This window comes from Bactrocera neohumeralis, chromosome 2, assembly GCF_024586455.1.
Source record: "Bactrocera neohumeralis isolate Rockhampton chromosome 2, APGP_CSIRO_Bneo_wtdbg2-racon-allhic-juicebox.fasta_v2, whole genome shotgun sequence".
Taxonomy (NCBI): Eukaryota; Metazoa; Arthropoda; class Insecta; order Diptera; family Tephritidae; genus Bactrocera; species Bactrocera neohumeralis.
In genome coordinates this window covers 31,242,501-31,260,552 of record NC_065919.1, presented here as the reverse complement: position 1 = coordinate 31,260,552, position 18,052 = coordinate 31,242,501, and the positions used below count along the sequence as shown (strand labels likewise).

The window sequence follows — 18,052 nt, the reverse complement described above, 5'->3', positions numbered from 1 at the left end:
GGTCTGGCAGTGAACGAGGGCAGAACGAAATATCTCCTGTCATCAAACAAACAGTCGTCGCAGTCGCGACTTGGCTCTCACGTCACTGTTGACAGTCATAACTTTGAAGTTGTAGATAATTTCGTCTATTTAGGAACCAGCAGTAACACCACCAACAATGTCAGCCTGGAAATCCAACGCAGGATTGCTCTTGCCAATAGGTGCTACTTCGGACTGAGTAGGCAATTGAAAAGTAAAGTCCTCTCTCGACGAACAAAAACTAAACTCTATAAGTCGCTCATAATTCCCGTCCTGCTGTATGGTGCAGAGGCTTGGGCGATGACAACAACCGATGAGTCGACGTTACGAGTTTTCGAGAGAAAAATTCTGCGAAAGATTTATGGTCCTTTGCGCATTGGCCACGGCGAATATCGCATTCGATGGAACGATGAGCTGTACGAGATATACGACGACATCGACATAGTTCAGCGAATTAAAAGACAGCGGCTACGCTGGCTAGGTCATGTTGTCCGGATGGATGAAAACACTCCAGCTCTGAAAGTATTCGACGCAATACCCGCCGGGGGAAGCAGAGGAAGAGGAAGACCTCCACCCCGTTGGAAGGACCAAGTGGAGAAGGACCTGACTTCGCTTCGAATATCCAATTGGCGCCACGTAGCGAAAAGAAGAAACGACTGGCGCGCTGTTGTTAACTCGGCTATAATCGCGTAAGTGGTGTCTACGCCAATTAAGAAGAAGAAGAAGAAGTCGCAGTCGAAGCATTGGCCAAAATCATGAAAGCAACGAAAAGCAAAAATCATCAGCAGGCCCCGCTTCTCGTTTTCTTGCTTCTGATTTGCTGTTGCTTTCAATCGTAGACGAAAGTCGATGCTGTGGCAGGTGTCGGCTTTTAGAAGTCGTCAGCAGTCGAAACCTCAAAAAACGAGGCATTCGATAAGACGATATTGCGCAGTGTTGTACAGTATGAAGGCTAGGCCTCACTCACGATCTTTACGTAAAACGTTGAAGCCTGCACAACTCAGAAGATCCTTGCTGCAAGGCGTTGCTCCAGTGACGACAAGCTTACGCTAAGACTTACCAATCTAAACGGGGTTAGATCTCCGCAATAACAATATGGATGGCCGGATAAAACTCGTGTCAATTCCGGTGCGTTGAACCGACTGTTGTGGGAATTGCTGGAAATTTTGATTTTGAATTATGTTGAAATCACTGAAACCGTATCGAATTGAAGTTAAATGTTTTCAACCCCTATTGTCGAAGTTTAAAAATTCGGTATTGTTTTCAAAAAAATTGCGAGTATGATCTAACTTCAACTTTTTTTGGTATTGCGGTCTGTACAAGTGGGGTTGAAGTTCAACTGGCAATTCAACATTCGTGCAGTGAAATAGATCAATAACTATTTTAATTAATGTTAAATTAATTTTAATTAAACTCTTTTTAGAAGAAATAAATTTGCAATAAAAAACTTCAGTTAATGGAGAAGTTCAGAAGTCAGCGCCTCAAAATTGGTAAATTAAAAATCTTCGCAAAATTTTAATTTTTTTTTGGTTATTCAAAGTAATATTTTTTTTTATTTTATTTTTAAAATTGAGGATATTTTATATTTTTGCAAGTATGATTGGCGTTGCCATTTAAACCTAAGAAAAGGAATTTTGACAGATAGTGTTAAAGAGCTAAAATTTTGTAAACGACATAATATTTAAACAATTGAATTCAGTTGTCGCTCATTGAAAAAAGTGAACAAACACTAAAATAAATAAAAAATGGATATAAGTTTTGATTTATATTACAATGACGAAAATATTGGGGGCAAAATTGCCAAAATGTAAAATTATTTACGTATACGTCTTACCCAAAAAGCCTTCGTGATCACTCAAATCCGTTGGAGCTTCCAAATGCAAAGTAAGCCATAGTTTTTCACAATTGAGTGGCTTTTTAATAATATTTGTTGCAGATTCTTTTTGAATAAAAATGAAACTTTTGAAGTTATTTTCGAATTAAATAAAGAAGCATTTTTTTTTTTGCGCCAACCCAACTGAATGAGATGAAGGAACATTTCCACAGACGTGTGCGAGGAACGAAAATAAGCATTTTGTTTTTTATGAAATGCAACCATTAATACCTGCGAATAACCTATATTAAAATTATGCGCAACTCTGCGTTTCCTTGCTGACGGTGGTTATCAAAAATGCAGTGGAAATGATTTTAACATTGGGTTGGCGCAACCTACGATATCGTCAGTAATTAAAGAGGTTCTAAATATAATTGAACAACGTATTTGTGCCCAATGGATTAAAATTCAAATGACTGAGGAGGAGCAAAACGCTTCAAAAGTTTCATTTTTATTCAAAAAGTGCTTTCCCGGGAGTAGTTGCTTGCATCGACGGGACTCATGTTCGCATAATTTCACCAAGAAAAGAAGTGCAACATCTTTATCTTAACAGAAAGGGCTACTACAGTTTAAACGTGATGATTGTATGCATAAAATCTGAATTATATTAGAAACAAAATGTTATAATTTCTTAAATTTTTTAGCTTTGTGATTATAAAATGTATTCGGTATGTGGATGCTAGGCATACAGGCGCAAATTATGACTCTTTTGTTTTCAATGTTAGCGATTTGAAAGTGCATTTACAGAACAACATATAGAATAACACTTGGATCTTGGGTAAGACTTTGTCGTATTTGTTGCTAAATAAGTGGAGTAATGTAATTTCTCAGGCGACGCTGGCTATCCTCTGCACAAATTTTTAATGACGCCTTTTCGCTTGGCGGAAGCTTCTTCACCCCAAGCACGCTACAATACAGTACACTCAAAGGCCCGTAATATTGTAGAGCGGACAATTGGTGTACTCAAGAGTAGATTTCGATGTCTTTTATCTGTACGAGGTTTACATTACACTCCTGAAAAGGCTACGCAAATTGTAAATGCTTGTTGCGCATTGCACAATATTTGCCAACACTTTCAAGTGGAAGCTCCGGAAGAAATACCATCTACTTCAAATACTACAATGACCAATGATGTTTTGTACATAGAAAGAGTAGAAGAGGATACGGCTCGAATAATTCGCAATTATATTATGACTTCCCTCTAAATAATTAAAATATTAAATTTCATTTATTCTTTCTAATGTGCTATTTATTAATTCATTTATTTAAATGTTATTTAAATCAATTCATTAAATAAAAATATCACTTCATTTTTTAAAGTAAATTTAAACTATGGTACATAGTTACAAATATAAAATATCACTTCATTCCAGAATAATTAAAAACAAAATAAAAAAATGTTGCTTCGTGCGTTAAATAACCAAAAAAAATTAAAATCTTTGCGAAGATTTTAATTTAGCAATTTTGAGGCGCTGCACCTCAATTTTAAGTGCATGGAGTTCATGCGCCTCGTTTGCTTTCCTTTCGTATATCTCCATTTTCCTTTTTTTAATCTAAAGATTCTTTTTGGAGAGTATAAGATTTATGTTCAGTTTTCTCCAACTATCCAATTTTTTTGTAAATTTGCTATTGCGTTTCAGCCTGGGTTGAAAGGAGTTGCAGCCTTTTGGACTCCATGCAATTGTTCGCCCTCCTTAACTGAACTCTCCTGGAAGGAGTCGGGCGCTGGAGTGGACAATGGCAAACGTTCAAGGGACATATCGGCGACAGTAGGAGGTATATTCTCCACACCAAATGCTTGCCCACTTGGTGCAACTGCTTCCCTTAATTGAATAAGCTGGGCCACGCTCTCTTCCACTGGGCTCAGCGACTGCTCTTGCGACGGTCCACCACCAGTCGCAAGGTAGTTATTCCTGTTGTTGGCAAGTTTTTTCTTTAGATTTGCCTTATAGTGAACCCACACCTAATAAAAAAATTTTATTTTTAGTTAATGGGCCTAATCATTGAATCCGTTTCGATCGAAATATGGTTCGAGATGATCGAAAAAATTTGCGTTGAAATCATTGAAACCGTATCGAAAATAAAATTTTCGATCGAAGTGAACTCACTTACCGACTTGATAAAATGCTTTCCGCGGCACATAGATGTCGCTAATTTCGAAATCATTGATACCGCAATATCGAAAATTTGTGTCGAAATCAATCCGTTGGTGAGTGCGTTGCGTTGCGGAATTCTTACAAAAATGGATAATTTGTAAGTATTTTTAAAAACAATTGCTAATGACGCAATCATTTATATTTTAAATTGATATTTTAGAGATAAGAGACAAAAACACACCAACAAAAAAAAAATTTGAAGTAAGTGAAATGAAGCTGCACCCCGACATAGCGAAAGGATTTTCGCAAAGAGCACCAGGCGAATTGAATCATTTTTGGGAAGAAATTTCAAACAAATTAAACGCAGTAGGTCCCCCAATCAAGGACAGAACTGGATGGAAGAAGGTATGAAAAATCACCATTTGTATATTATCGGAATTAAGCTACCTAAGTTATAGGTTTGGACAGATTTCAAGTTTGCGACGAAGAAAAAAATGGTCAAAAATGCAAAGCAAATTTCAGGAACAGGAGGTGGGCCCTTCAGCCAAATTTCTTTAAGTGCACTGGAAGAGGAAGTGAGTGTTATTCTATCACTCAATGCATCAGTGGAGGGATTAAAGGGCATTACAAGTTTTGGATGCTCAAAAGAAAATATTCCGGAAGAAATACCAACAACAAGTACTCCCCGCAAAAGACCGGTTGAGTCAATTTATTCCCAGCCTGACATTGACTTGATTGAAACGTCATATATGACTCCTGGCCAGACCATAGAATCTAATGCAGATGCTGATGTGTTCTGTACCCCACATAAAAAGAGTAAAATAAACAAAATGGGTCTTCTTACAGAACAAATAAATATTCAAAAAAAGATGGAGGAAAATGTATTTAAATTGTTAGCCACGCTCTTTAAACATCAAAAAGACTATATCCAAGAACAGTCCGACACAAACAGGTGGCTTAGGAAACTAAGTGAAAATGAGAAGGATAAATTGAAAGAAATGAAGCGACATAATGCTGTCATGGAAAAAATAGCCTTTGATAAATTGGAAACCAAAAAAAAAATTCTAGAACTGGAACTTGAACATTTAAATAATCCATAAGTTTTTATTATTAATTCAAAATATTTACATTTTAATGAATTTTTACGTTTTTTAACTTAGTTTTAATAAAAATGAACTCAACATATTTAGTTATATATGAACTTATACTAAAACATATCTAAAAAAGTTTCTCTTATTCTATTTGCTTCGTCGGTAGGCATATCATTTAAATCATTGTCATCATTGTTTGAATATTCATTTTCAGATATATCCAGGTGTGGCTCATTAAAATTTTCGTTAGAATTAAAATGCAAACGAATATTATGCAATGCACAGCAGAAATTAACAATACGCGCTGCTTTATATGGTGCGTAATGTAGTCCTCGTTCACTGCAAAGGCAACGAAATACTGATTTTAATAAACCTATTGTTTTCTCAACAACTATTCGGCCTTTAGCATGATACGTATTAAATCTTCTTTTTCTGAGGCATGTGATTGGTTCTCTAAATGGAGTTATGAGCCATGGTTGAAGAGGATACCCTTTGTCTCCTTTAATGCGTACATTTTTATTAGGTGATCGTACTTTTATCAATGGTTTCTCACCTAATATTAAATTTGCATTTCCTCTCCGATAATTGGTTGCGCTGATAGTTTTTATGTCACTCAAATCCCATATATGAGAATCGTGACTACTGCCAGGATATTTTGCACTAACGTAGCGTATTTGCATTTTGTGGTCGCACACCTATATACATTCAGAAAAGCGAATATATATAAATATTCAGTTTAAAGATAAATATAAAAGTCTCACTATCATAACGTTCAGACTTGAGAATCCTTTGCGATTATAATAAAGATGTTTATCTCTCGTTGGAGCCATTATCTTTATGTGAGTTCCATCAACTGCCATTGTCACACCCGGAATTTTTGACTTGGCAAAAAAAAATGTTTTTGATTCCAATTCTTCGTTTCCATTCATGTAAATAGAAATCCACCGTGAACATAGTCTGTACTGAAGAATGTTTAGAACTTCCTCTAATATTCCACAGAATGTCGATTGGGCCACATTTATATTGAAGTCCTTTCCAACACAATGCTGATAGTTGCCTGTGGCAAAGAAGCGCAGACATGTAGCAAGTTTTATTTTCGGAGAAAGAGAACCTTGTCTCTTATCATTTCCACATACATTTTCGTATTCCTCTAAAATGTATATAAATGCTTCTTTGTTGATGCGAAAATTTTTGAAGAAACTGTAAATGTATATGCATGTAAACAAAGTTATCTATGTCGTTTTTAGCTTAAATACTCACTTATAATCATCCATTTCCAATATGTCTTTTGAATTATTCCTCAAATTTCTGCGCTCGCGACGAATTTGTATACAATTTTCATCCTCATTATCGCTATCACTTAAATGTAACATGATTGTATCCATTTCAAATATTTATATAAACGAAGCAAAAGCCCAGCCAATTTAATTTTTCAAACTTGTCAAATTTACCGTCGATAATGTAGTTTGACATTTGTGTTTTTTGATAAAGCAGTTTATCGACGGAATGAATGATTGCATGAAAATTTTCGAAATCGAAAATCTGTATCGTATCGAAATCGAATTCGTTGCGGATTCAATGATTAGGCCCAATATTTTTAATGTCATAACCATAACTTACTCGTCCCCATTCGTAGGCAGTTCTGCTTGGTGGCCCTAAACAATTTAACTGCAGTGTCACACTCTCCCACAATTCTTTGATTTTGAATTTATTGTTTCCAAATTGTGGCTTTCCTCTTCTTACTTCTGGAAACTTCTCCATTAACTCCACCAATTTTTCGAATTGCTTTTTGTTGTAACTTAACTTTTTCAAAAAATTTATAAAAAATATTAATTAAAATTTATTTAACATTAATTAAAATAGTTATTTTACCCGTTCTCCACTTTTCTTTAATATTTTTTTGTATTTCACTGCACGAATGTTGAACTTCAGTTTATTTATATACTAGTCAACCCCACTTGTACAGAGTTGAAAACCGCAATACCAAAAAAAAGTTGAAGTTCCATCATACTTCAACTGCAATTTTTTTTGACAGATTGAGTTGATGTCGGCAATACCGAATTTTTAAACTTCGACTAAAATGCAGTTGGGTTGAAAACCGCAATAGGGGCAGAAAACAAAATTTTCGATGAAGTTGAACTCACCGATTCAATAAAATGCATTCCGTGGCTAATGTCGTTGTAGCGGTAGAATCCTGCCGAACTGAGAGTACTTGACCGGATCAAAAAATCGGGGTATTTAAACATAATCGAGGACGTCCTTTACAATTTTATCACAATAAATCAAATCAAATCACTTGCAATATTTTTATTTTCTATTTTTCTAAATTTCCGCAACTCATAATTCGACAAAAATTCTCGATTTCGCAGTTTCAATTATTTTGAAATTAGCGCCATCTATTAGCCACGGAACCATTCCCGTGACAGTCGGGTCTACGTAACCGGAACGTACCCCGATTTTTTCTTCAAGTAATTTTGACATCTGGTTAAGCATTGTGAAAGTGTAAACACAATGGCTACGACAGACTGCAGCGCCACGACAGTGAACTGAAAACGTCGTTGTTCATCTTACTACATGTACATTTTGGGAAGCAACAACAACACAATGGCCGGCATGTACACAAAACAAGGCAGTTGTCCATTTTGCATGTACACAATTTCGTTGTGGCCATACTAATACCTTTCACTTCAATGAAATTTTAATATTTTGTTCAAAGTGAATTTTTTTTTGCAAAAAATAAGTAAATAGGTAAATATTTTTGCTTTAAATTATCACTTGTTATTACAAATGATATAATAGAGCTATAATATAGCTATTTTATGCTTTTATTTGTAAAATAGCATCAAGTTTGTTAGAGCTGTGAATAATTTTACATTTTACATATTAGTGGCATCACCACTCTACCTCCTCTTTCTATCTTCCATTCTACTGTCAACTCTACTGTCGTCCTACTGTCGTTGGCAAAAATAGGAGCAAATTGAAGTTAGCGAGAACGACAACTGTCGGCCTGCAGTCGTGTAGTCGTGCAGCTGTCAAAATAACACTGCCCATAAGAACGTGTGTATTTTAATATTTGACAGATGTAGTTTGCAGTCTGTCGTAGCCATTGTGTTTACACTTTGAATGATCCACATTGGAAGAGCAAGAGAGAATAAACAGAGAAAAAAAAACTTTGTGAGTAATATGTACATATGTACTATATGTGTGTGGTGTACCCTACCAGCCACGAGCGGTTAAAAACCAGTGAAGCAGTAGGTAGTAAAGTGGTGAAAAAATTGGTTAGATTGCCATAGGCCGCGTGAAGATTCTAACCACTGCAAATATGTACATACATATGTATGTTCAATAAAAAAATTATTAATATCTGAAAATAAAGATTAATTATATAAAAGGATAATAGCATCTGAAAGAAAAGAATAATATTATCTGATTATTTAAAATATAAAACATACATTTGTTTTCACATATTATATTGGATTGTGCAGGCCGCCTTAAATGCATAAAATACATACTTATGTACATATGTAATTATTTTTGCGTATTATATTGGACTGCGCAATCCCACTTCAAACAACACATACTAATTTTCACATACTTAATAATTTATATTTGCTGCTTCTAATGATATTGTTGCTGCTATTTACAATTCAATTCTGATTTCCAATGCTATAAAAACAAATTAAGTAATTATTTGCAAATTTAAAAAAAAAATCACATAAAATTCACTTACTTACCTTCTTGTTGTACGACATGCGTCTTTCAATTTTCTTTTGGCACTATTGACAATTATGTTTTCTCCTTCACACTCATTCAAATAAATCAAGAAATGAAAGAAACTTTTTCATCGCATTTAGGTAATCAAAAAATAACCCGAAAATGTGCGTTGGTGTTAATGAATAGAGAAAAAATGTGTAGTTGTATTGAAATATTTGACAAAAGTGGGTAGCCGTGGCTGGAAGGGTATTTCATTGCGATTTAAGAAATGTTGTTGATGATTGGTAAGTATAGGATATAGTAATAATAATGATTTTAACTAATTTAGGATGAATTTAACGATTAATTTGAATTGTTGATTAATTGTTTCTTCGTAAAACCTTCATACAAATGTTCATGTAGTAGGATTTACGACGCCAATTACAGTTCACTGTCGTGCTGCATTGTCGTGTCACAAACCTTACCACTATACTTTCCTAAATATTTTTTCGAACTTTTTCGATCATTCGGGATTTTCTTCAATTTTGTTTTTTTTTATGTTTCTAGTAAACATAAAACTAAATTATATTATCTAATTATAATTGTAGTTTTTAATTAATTACGTTTAATGAGTAAAACGCAAATTAGGTTTTCTGTGCTTATACAAAAGAGACCGCTTTTATTGTCTTTAAGTGATACACCTGCTAAACTTCGTTTTTCAACTTAAAATAAAATGAAATATTAATTTAAAATTTTGTGTAAATGAAATTAAATTAAACACATTGAAAATATCACTTTTTATGGGATGTCAGTCTCTTACATTTCGAGCTCACTTTGTAAAGCTTACTATCTTTCAATTTATTTATCTAAGCTGAATGTGTTTTGTATTTAATTTTTAATATTTTTGATTAATAACATGTCATTAACTTATTTCTAAATAATAAAAGCTATAAAATGTAGTCCAATATGCACAATACTTGGAAGTTTTGAGTGGTAATGTTTGCGTGGCCACGAGTGTAGGTATTCCATTGGTTTCAAATGCATTGTCGAGAAACTGATTTCGTGAAATCAAAAAAAATATTCATCTTGTTGGAAACAAAACAGAGATTAACAAGAGAAAATGTTCTTTGACGAAGTGTGAAAGAAATGAAAAGAGACAGTAGAGCTTCAGTAGACCACAGATTTTATAAAAATAACGAAATATTAATGATGAGATGGAAAGGCAATAGTGTTTGTACAGTGCCTACTAACTTTGACGGTATTGAACTGATGGATTTAGTGATACGTTGGTGTCCAGTAAAAGGATTGAAAACAAATATTGAGATACCAAAATTGTTGGAAACATAAAAGCATAGGAGGTGTGGACGAACTCGATCAATCCATCTTACTTTACAGAATTGCTGTCCATGATAAAAAAAATTTTGAGTAAAGATAGTCACATGGATCAATTGATGTTTAGACATTACCGACACCATGGATAAGGCAGCCGGCGGAAGACCTGTGACGACGAATACCGATCAAATCATGGAAAACATCGAGTTAGACCGGCATGTGGCATCTCGTGATATCGCCTACAAGATGGAAGTCACCACACCATTTTAAACCATCTGCAGAAGGCTGGATACACAAAAAAGCTTGATGTTTGGGTGCCGCATGATTTGAGGCAAAAAGACTTTCTGGACCGAATCAACGCCTGCGATATGCTGCTGAAACGGAACTATCTCGACCCATTTTTGAAGCTGATGGTGACTGGCGCGAAAAATAGATAACATACGACAATATCAAGCGAAAACGGCCGAGGTCGAAGCCCGGTGAATCGTCCCAAACAGTGGCTAAGCTGGGATTGACGGCCAGGAAGCTTTTGCTGTGTGTTTGGTGGGATTGAAAGGGAATAATCCACTATGAACTGCTCCCATATGGTCAGACGCTTAATTCTACCATCTACTGCGAACAATTGGACCGCTTGAAGCAGGTGATTAACTAGAAGCGTCCAGAATTAGCCAACAGGAAGGGTGTAGTGTTCCACCAGGACAACGCCAGACCACACACATCGTTGATGACTCGTCAGAAGCTACGGGAGCTCGGATGGGAGGTTTTATCGCATCCACCATATAGCCCGGACATAGCGCCAAGTGATTACCACCTGTTCCTGTCCAGGCCTGTGAAAAGTGGCTGTCCGAGTTCTACGCAAATAAGGAGGGAGGGACTGAACTTCAGTCTAGATGGAAACAGATTATCGAACGAAACGGTGCATATTTGAACTAAATCCGATTACTGTAACACTTTTTATAAAGCATTGAATAAAGAGCAAAAAAGCGGAATTTTTTTTATTTATATAAAAAGTTTTTTTTTTCTTCTTCACGTGTTGTACAAAAAAATATTTAAAATATAAAATGTACCGTTATTATTAAAAAATTTTTGTAAACGTTTATGTATTAAATTAACTATTGTTTTCATAATATCTGAATTAATTTTCATCCTTTCTTCAGTAAGTATTTGCTTTAGCCCATTTTTCGATGAAACGTGGTGTTCTCGAACGCGTCTATTCAAGTGGTCACATAAATGTTCGATCGGGTTAAGATCGGGGGACTGAGGTGGAGCTCTCTAAGTGTCAGGTGTGTCGTACAATCGAACAATTTCTGCTGTATGCTTGAGGTCGTTGTCATGCTGAAAGTGGTAGTCGTTCTCAATTTCAAGTTTTTGAGCCCTTTCTTAAATTTCCTTTAAAAATATTCAAATGAAATGTTTTGCTCATTATTTCACCAATAAACAAAAGCTCTCCCACCCCAAATGCTGGCATACACCCCTACACCAAAACTCTAGCACTTTTGTGTTTTACTGTTGGGTGAATGTCTTTTTTTCTGACAATGCTTGGCTATTTCTCCGCCATGTCAAAACTCGTGCATCTGACTTGTATGGACCAAATTTGATTTCATCCGAGATGATAACTTTCACCCAAAAGTCCGTCGGCATGTTTAAGTGCTCCTTTGCGAATAAAAGCAGCTTTATTGTTGATTCACGTTTTTTGCGGCAAACTCTGGTACTGAATCCTGCAATATTTAGCGATCTACGAACAGTGAGAGGGTGAACCACCGTACCAAAGTCTTCCTCCAGCATTGCAGCTTTCTTTGATGATGAGGGTTTGGGTTCTTTGTTTTTATATCCTTAACTATCTCCCGTTTGTCCCGTTCTGATAGCGCAGGCGGTCTTCTACTTCTCGGTTGATACTCACAGTCTGGATCATTTTTAAAACAATTAATAATACCGGTAATTGTGCTGCGGGAAAGCATAACTGATAACATATTTCCTAAATAGTATTTTTCTGTTTATAAGCATACAATATAATTTTACGCTCCCCAACGGTCGTTTCTTTTCGTTTTTGGGTAATTTTTATTTGCACGCGGCGTTTTAAAGCTTTCTCACAAAAATAACGGGAATTTCTTGTAACATATCATTTTCAGAGTTACCATATTACATGAAATCAAATATAATAAAAGTTAGAGTGCCCAAATTATTATTATTTTTTTATAATTTCTCTCCATACGTATATGTAGGTTTTTTTGCCAAAAAAGGCAAATTTTTAAATAATTTATTTTGGAATCAAATACTTTCAATGGAGTTGTAAATTGCAAGAAGAATGCTAAAAAATGTAACAAATATTTTCTGCTTTTATTTGCCTTTTCAACATTGTATTGATCATATGACGGTGCATTTTGTTCATCAGTGTGTATTTAGAGCCCGGATAACCAGTGCAGTATCGGCACTTTGGTCTCCATTCTATCCAGTCGCTAAGGTGGTCAAATTGTGTAGATATTCTTTTATAGCAGTTTGATTGGGAAGGATGTTGGTAAATAACCTTTTGCTGAAGAGATCAACCCCTAACGTTGAAAGGAGTGATTATATGTTTTCCTTGGTGTTGTTTAAGTTGCGTTGATAAGCTCATTAGCAATATCTAACTATTGACAACAGAGTAATTAATTCACCAGTATACGATGCGTATAAACCATTGATTTAAGCGGTGATTGATTTTGTAGACTTCTAGCAGCGTAACCGCTAGATCAACTCTTTTCATATGTTTGTTATAGCATTCAATAATACCTAGACGAGATATAAACTTTTTATCTTTCCTACACCATCGCTCATGGGATTTTTTTCTATATACTACATAGTTAGAAACCAGTTGAACACCCTTATTGTCACAACATCAAGTTGTGCGTTGTCCTTGTTTCATTTTTCAAATCAATTTATTTGCAAAGGATTGCAACAACGACTGTTTTGAACATTTTTGGGGGAATGTTTACTTTAGTATCCCATTTTGAATGGGTTTTGCGCAAAGGGGGCTGGGGGCTTGCTACCCCCCTCATTTGAAAGGTAATGAATGGAGCGTTTGAATAATAGCACCCTTCCCCCCCTAGGACCACGGGGGGCTCTAGGGCAGCCTCCTGAAAATGGTGTAAAATCGTAGTTTTTCCATACAATTTTCACTAATTATAATAAAATTTATGTATTTTTACGCATAGAGTGTGACTCTATGTTTATTATTTTTATTATTTCAATGAATTAAAGTGGAAATCCACTTTATTTAAATAATAAAAACACTGAAAATTAAAAAATTGTATATGTATCGGTAATAATTCATACAACTAGTTGAAGTACCATGATAACCCAACCAACCATTTATAAAAGACCCCCTAAATAATAAAATTGGGTTTTCATTTGTATGTTTTAGTTTTTTTATTTCGTGTTATACACCTATTTAATAACACCTAGTAAAGAAATAAATGGGTCTGTATTTTTTTTTTGTATTTCCCGCCTCTATAAAAACTCTACTACAACATCAGCAAAGTTTGCCGGATTAGTATAGTTATCTTTATAAAAATTTCTCTTCACTACACGCCAATGAGACTCGATTCTTTGGGTGTGTGTGCCATCCTCGGCGACGAATGGATTGCCAGGGTCACTATGGTTAACCTTTTTATGGATGTAACCATACTCAGGGAGGCATTCATATGCGCGCCAAAAATCTGTCCTTACGGTTGTTCCTTCGTGAACATGTTTACGAATAAGAGGGATGAGGACCTCAGCGGAACGTATATTGTCAGGGCATACCTCCAGTCTGAGGTCCTCACTGCCATCCTCTATCATTCCCAGCACCCAATGCCCTTCTACGCGTCTTCCTGAAAAAAAGAAAAGTATTTGAATAAACATAATTGCATTATATATAAATTATTATTATTACCTTTGTTGTATTTGCGTTTCCCGAATTTACTTTCCTCAATCTGCACTACCTTACCTGGACCACCAATCTTCCCTTTGAATTCTTGGTGGTCTAACTGAAATATAACTACCGCTTCCCTGCAGTAGCTATACCAGTCGGAGATAGTGGTAGATGACAATTTCTTTCCAACGCTCGCATAATCCTCCCTATAAATATCTTCCCGCGTAAAGCGGTGGGCAAAGCAATACATTATGTAAAACACGTGGGGAAAGCTTAATTTGACGCCTTCAAACCACGTGCCCGCTGCCCTTGAAATAAGGGACTTCGTCCTACAATTGCCCCTAGAGCATTTAAAGTACCCTACTGGGTGGCGTTTGTGCAATGCCAATTGGGTTTTGTGAATGGCACTAAGCCGGCTTTTTGGCAACAGACCGTATACCTCGGCAAATGCTACACACAATTCACGTGAGCCCAAGTATTTGACCATTTGGACTATATTCCACTGCTGGATGAAATATCATCATCTTTGAAAAAATTAGATATTATTTTATATAATACTGTTTTCAAAGAAAATTTCAAAGCTCCCGGAAAAGCGCCGCAGGCGAAAATTTGAAATAAAAAATCGCGCGATTTTTTATTCCAAATTTTCATTATTATTTCAGTATAATATATTATGTACATTGAAACAAGCGCCGCAGGCAAAAATTTGAAACAAAGTATCGCGCGATTTTTTATTCCAAATTTTCGTTATATGGACGTAATATATTGCCCACTTTTCAGAGAGCTAAATAACGTATTATATTTACCTGATTGGTTATTTGACATCATTATAAAGTTATTTTATTTAATTAGATTAAAAATTTCCAATTGCGAAAGCACGTTTTAAATAAGGCACGCGAATAAAGTATAATAAAAATTTGAATACCATTGACATTACAACCAACAATCATTTTTTCGATAATACTAACGTATTACTCCACTATTAAAATATATAGCATAATAAGCGTGGCCCTAAGGATGTGAAAATGTGCGTTTTTTGCTTACTTATATCTAAAAAACAAATTAACATTTAACAATAAATTTACATTTAAACCAAAGTTTAATTCATTGGCTATCCGTGCTATATAAATTTAAAAAAATCCGTGCACGCATTTAAGAGGAATAAGCAGTGGAAATGAGATACTAAAATAAACCCAACCCCATTTTTGCCTATATGCTGAAATATTAGGTAGTCGAAAAAGTCGTTTCGTATATTTCTAGTCAAACTTCAACTTATTTTTATACTCTCGCAACAATGTTGCTAAGGAGAGTATTATAGTTTTGTTCACATAACGGTTGTTTGTAAGTCCTAAAACTAAAAGAGTCAGATATAGGGTTATATATACCAAGGTGATCAGGGTAACGAGTAGAGTCGAAATCCGGATGTCTGTCTGTCCGTCCGTCCGTCTGTCCGTCCGTCTGTCCGTCCGTCCGTCCGTCCGTACAAGCTGTAACTTGAGTAAAAATTGAGATATCATGATGAAACTTGGTACACGTATTTATTGGCTCCATAAGAAAGTTAAGTTCGAAGATGGGCAAAATCCGCCCACAAAATGGCGGAAACCGAAAACCTATAAAGTGTCATAACTAAGCCATAAATAAAGATATTAAAGTGAAATTTGGCACAAAGGATCGCATTAGGGAGGGGCATATTTGGACGCAATTGTTTTGGAAGAGTGGGCGTGGCCCCGCCCCCTACTAAGTTTTTTGTACATTTCTCGGAAACTACTATAGCTATGTCAACCAAACTCTACAGAGTCGCTTTCTTCAGGCATTTCTATATATAGTTCAAAAATGGAAGAAATCGGATAATAACCACGCCCACCTCCCATACAAAGGTTATGTTGAAAATCACTAAAAGTCCGTTAACAGACTAACAAAAAACGTCAGAAACACTAAATTTTACGGAAGAAAGCTGCACCCAGGCTTTTTTTAAAAATTGAAAATGGGCGTGGCCTCGCCCACTTATGGACCAAAAACCATATCTCAGGAACTACTAGACTGATTTCAATGAAATTCGGTATATAATATTTTCTTAACACCCTGATGACACGTACGAAATATGGGTGAAATCGGTTCACAACCACGCCTTCTTCCAATATAACGCCATTTCGAATTCTATCTGATGCCTTCTCTGTATAATATATGTATAAACATTAGGAACCAATGATGATAGCGGAATAAAACTTTACAAAAATACGGTATTTGAAAAATATATAAATGACGTATAATGAAATCTCGATTATCACTTTATCATGCGAGAGTATAAAATGTTCGGTGACACCCGAACTTAGCCCTTCCTTACTTGTTTGTTTTTACATTTAAAATAATAAATAAATAAAGAAATATGTACCACTTTCATCAGTGTAGTAAATTGAAATTTCCAGAACGGAAGCGTGCGATCCATTGTTGTGCTACAGAAACTGATACAGCATCGTCTTTTTATAAAATTCACTCATTATTTTCATTCATTTTTGAACAGCTGTAACTTTTTTTCAACTTCCCCGAATTTAATTTTCTTTGGTTAAATGAAGCTTAAAATCTCACCTTTCCAACGCTTTTATTGGCTTCATCTGAACCACTAAAACCAAACAAATATTTCTTACCAAAATAAAAACAATATAAACGATTGATCTTATAAAACAAATAAAATTTAAAGCCAGTCAGACAATTCAATCTATTTTATGTTTCCTTTTTACCTTCTGTTAGAAATTACTTATACATAAGTGGATAAAGCATCTATAACGCTCAGCTTAAAAAATCGAAATTTTGGGAATTTTTAATTGCTAATAGGTTGGAGGATGGAGTCATCTGTAGAAGTTCACGCAAGTAGGAAAGTTCTCTGATCGTCATTCACTTGGGAGTGGCCAGAAACGATTCTTTTACATATGGCTCAAGCAGCTCACGACTTCCGGTCTTTGACCAAGTATGCTTTTCGTAGCCTAAGAACATCCGTTTGAAGGCGAGCTAAAGTGAGAAGGCGAAAATCCCCTCCACGTAAAAACACACCCCCAATGAAAATTAGCAATCAGCCTCGGATGAGAGACCCGCCTTTTGATGACGATCATGGCAAACGAAATAAGGACTACGATTTAAGGGCACGCACTTGGAATGTCCGGTCCCTTAATTGGGAAGGTGCCGCTACCCAGCTGGTTGATGTTCTCGTTAGACTGAAGGCTGACATCACCGCCGTCCAAGAAATGCGATGGACGGGACAAGGACAGAGGCGAGTAGGTCCTTGTGGCATTTACTACAGTGGCCATATAAAGGAGCGCAAATTTGGAGTGGGATACGTGATGGGAGAGAGACTCTGTCGCCGAGTACTATCATTCACTCCGGTGAATGAACGTCTAGCCAAAATCAGCATCAAAGCGAAGTTTTTCAAGATATCGCTGAGAAGGACGATGTGACCAAAGATGCCTTCTACGAGGACTTGGAGCGCACCAATGAGAGCTGCCCCCGTCTTGGCGACTTTAACTCCAGGGTGGACAAAGAAGGAATCTTTGGCACTACGGTCGGTAAGTTCAACTTCCACGACGAAACATCCCCTAATGGATCGGGGCTGACCGACTTCACCGGGGCCCAAAATATGGTTGTCTGTAGTACTAGATTCCATCATAAGAAAATTTTTCAAGCCACCTGGCTGTGCCCGGATCGAAAAACCGCCAACCAGATCGATCATGTTGTGATAGACGGAAGACACGTCTCCCGTGCTTTAGATGTGCGAGCGCTCCGAGGTAATAACATCGACTCGGACCACTATCTTGTTGCAGCTAAGATTCGCACCCGCCTCTGTGCAGCAAAAAACGCACGACAACAAACACAAGAAAGGTTCGACGTCGAGAAGCTGCACTCACAACAGACAGCAGAACGATTTTCTACTCGACTTGCACTCCTGCTCTCTGAGAGCACTCGTCAAGAACTCGGTATAAGGGAACTGTGGGACGGCATTTCAAACTCCTTCCGTATAGCTGCAACCGAAACCATTGGTTTCCGGAAAACACAAAAGAACAGCTGGTACGAT

General features: G+C 36.1%; 2 protein-coding genes and 1 long non-coding RNA gene across 5 annotated transcripts; 1 reads left to right on the top strand and 2 right to left on the bottom strand.

Moving 5' to 3' along the window:
- The first annotated feature begins 2,138 nt into the window (after window positions 1-2,138).
- LOC126764473 (uncharacterized) lies at window positions 2,139-4,503 on the top strand. 2 transcript variants are annotated; one of them, XR_007668002.1, is made up of 6 exons: window positions 2,139-2,475; window positions 2,536-2,669; window positions 2,723-3,794; window positions 3,879-4,144; window positions 4,208-4,392; window positions 4,446-4,503. It is a non-coding gene; the product is annotated as an uncharacterized LOC126764473 (long non-coding RNA). The 2 variants fall into 2 exon arrangements; XR_007668003.1 differs by having other exon boundaries at window positions 3,879-4,148; window positions 4,210-4,392.
- Window positions 4,504-4,927: 424 nt separating this feature from the next.
- On the bottom strand, window positions 4,928-6,493 carry LOC126764066 (putative nuclease HARBI1). 2 transcript variants are annotated; one of them, XM_050481843.1, is made up of 4 exons: window positions 6,339-6,493; window positions 5,840-6,278; window positions 5,632-5,773; window positions 4,928-5,577 (listed from the first exon to the last, which is right to left on the bottom strand). In XM_050481843.1, exons 1-4 carry the CDS (start codon window positions 6,461-6,463, stop codon window positions 5,195-5,197), a joined length of 1,089 nt encoding a protein of 362 aa, XP_050337800.1. In that variant the 5' UTR covers window positions 6,464-6,493; the 3' UTR covers window positions 4,928-5,194. The 2 variants fall into 2 exon arrangements, with proteins under 2 accessions (XP_050337800.1, XP_050337791.1); XM_050481834.1 differs by having other exon boundaries at window positions 4,929-5,773.
- A 7,093-nt stretch (window positions 6,494-13,586) lies between these two features.
- LOC126764127 (uncharacterized) lies at window positions 13,587-14,476 on the bottom strand. The gene is made up of 2 exons (XM_050481926.1): window positions 14,011-14,476; window positions 13,587-13,948 (listed from the first exon to the last, which is right to left on the bottom strand). Exons 1-2 carry the CDS (start codon window positions 14,474-14,476, stop codon window positions 13,587-13,589), a joined length of 828 nt encoding a protein of 275 aa, XP_050337883.1.
- Window positions 14,477-18,052: the final 3,576 nt, after the last annotated feature.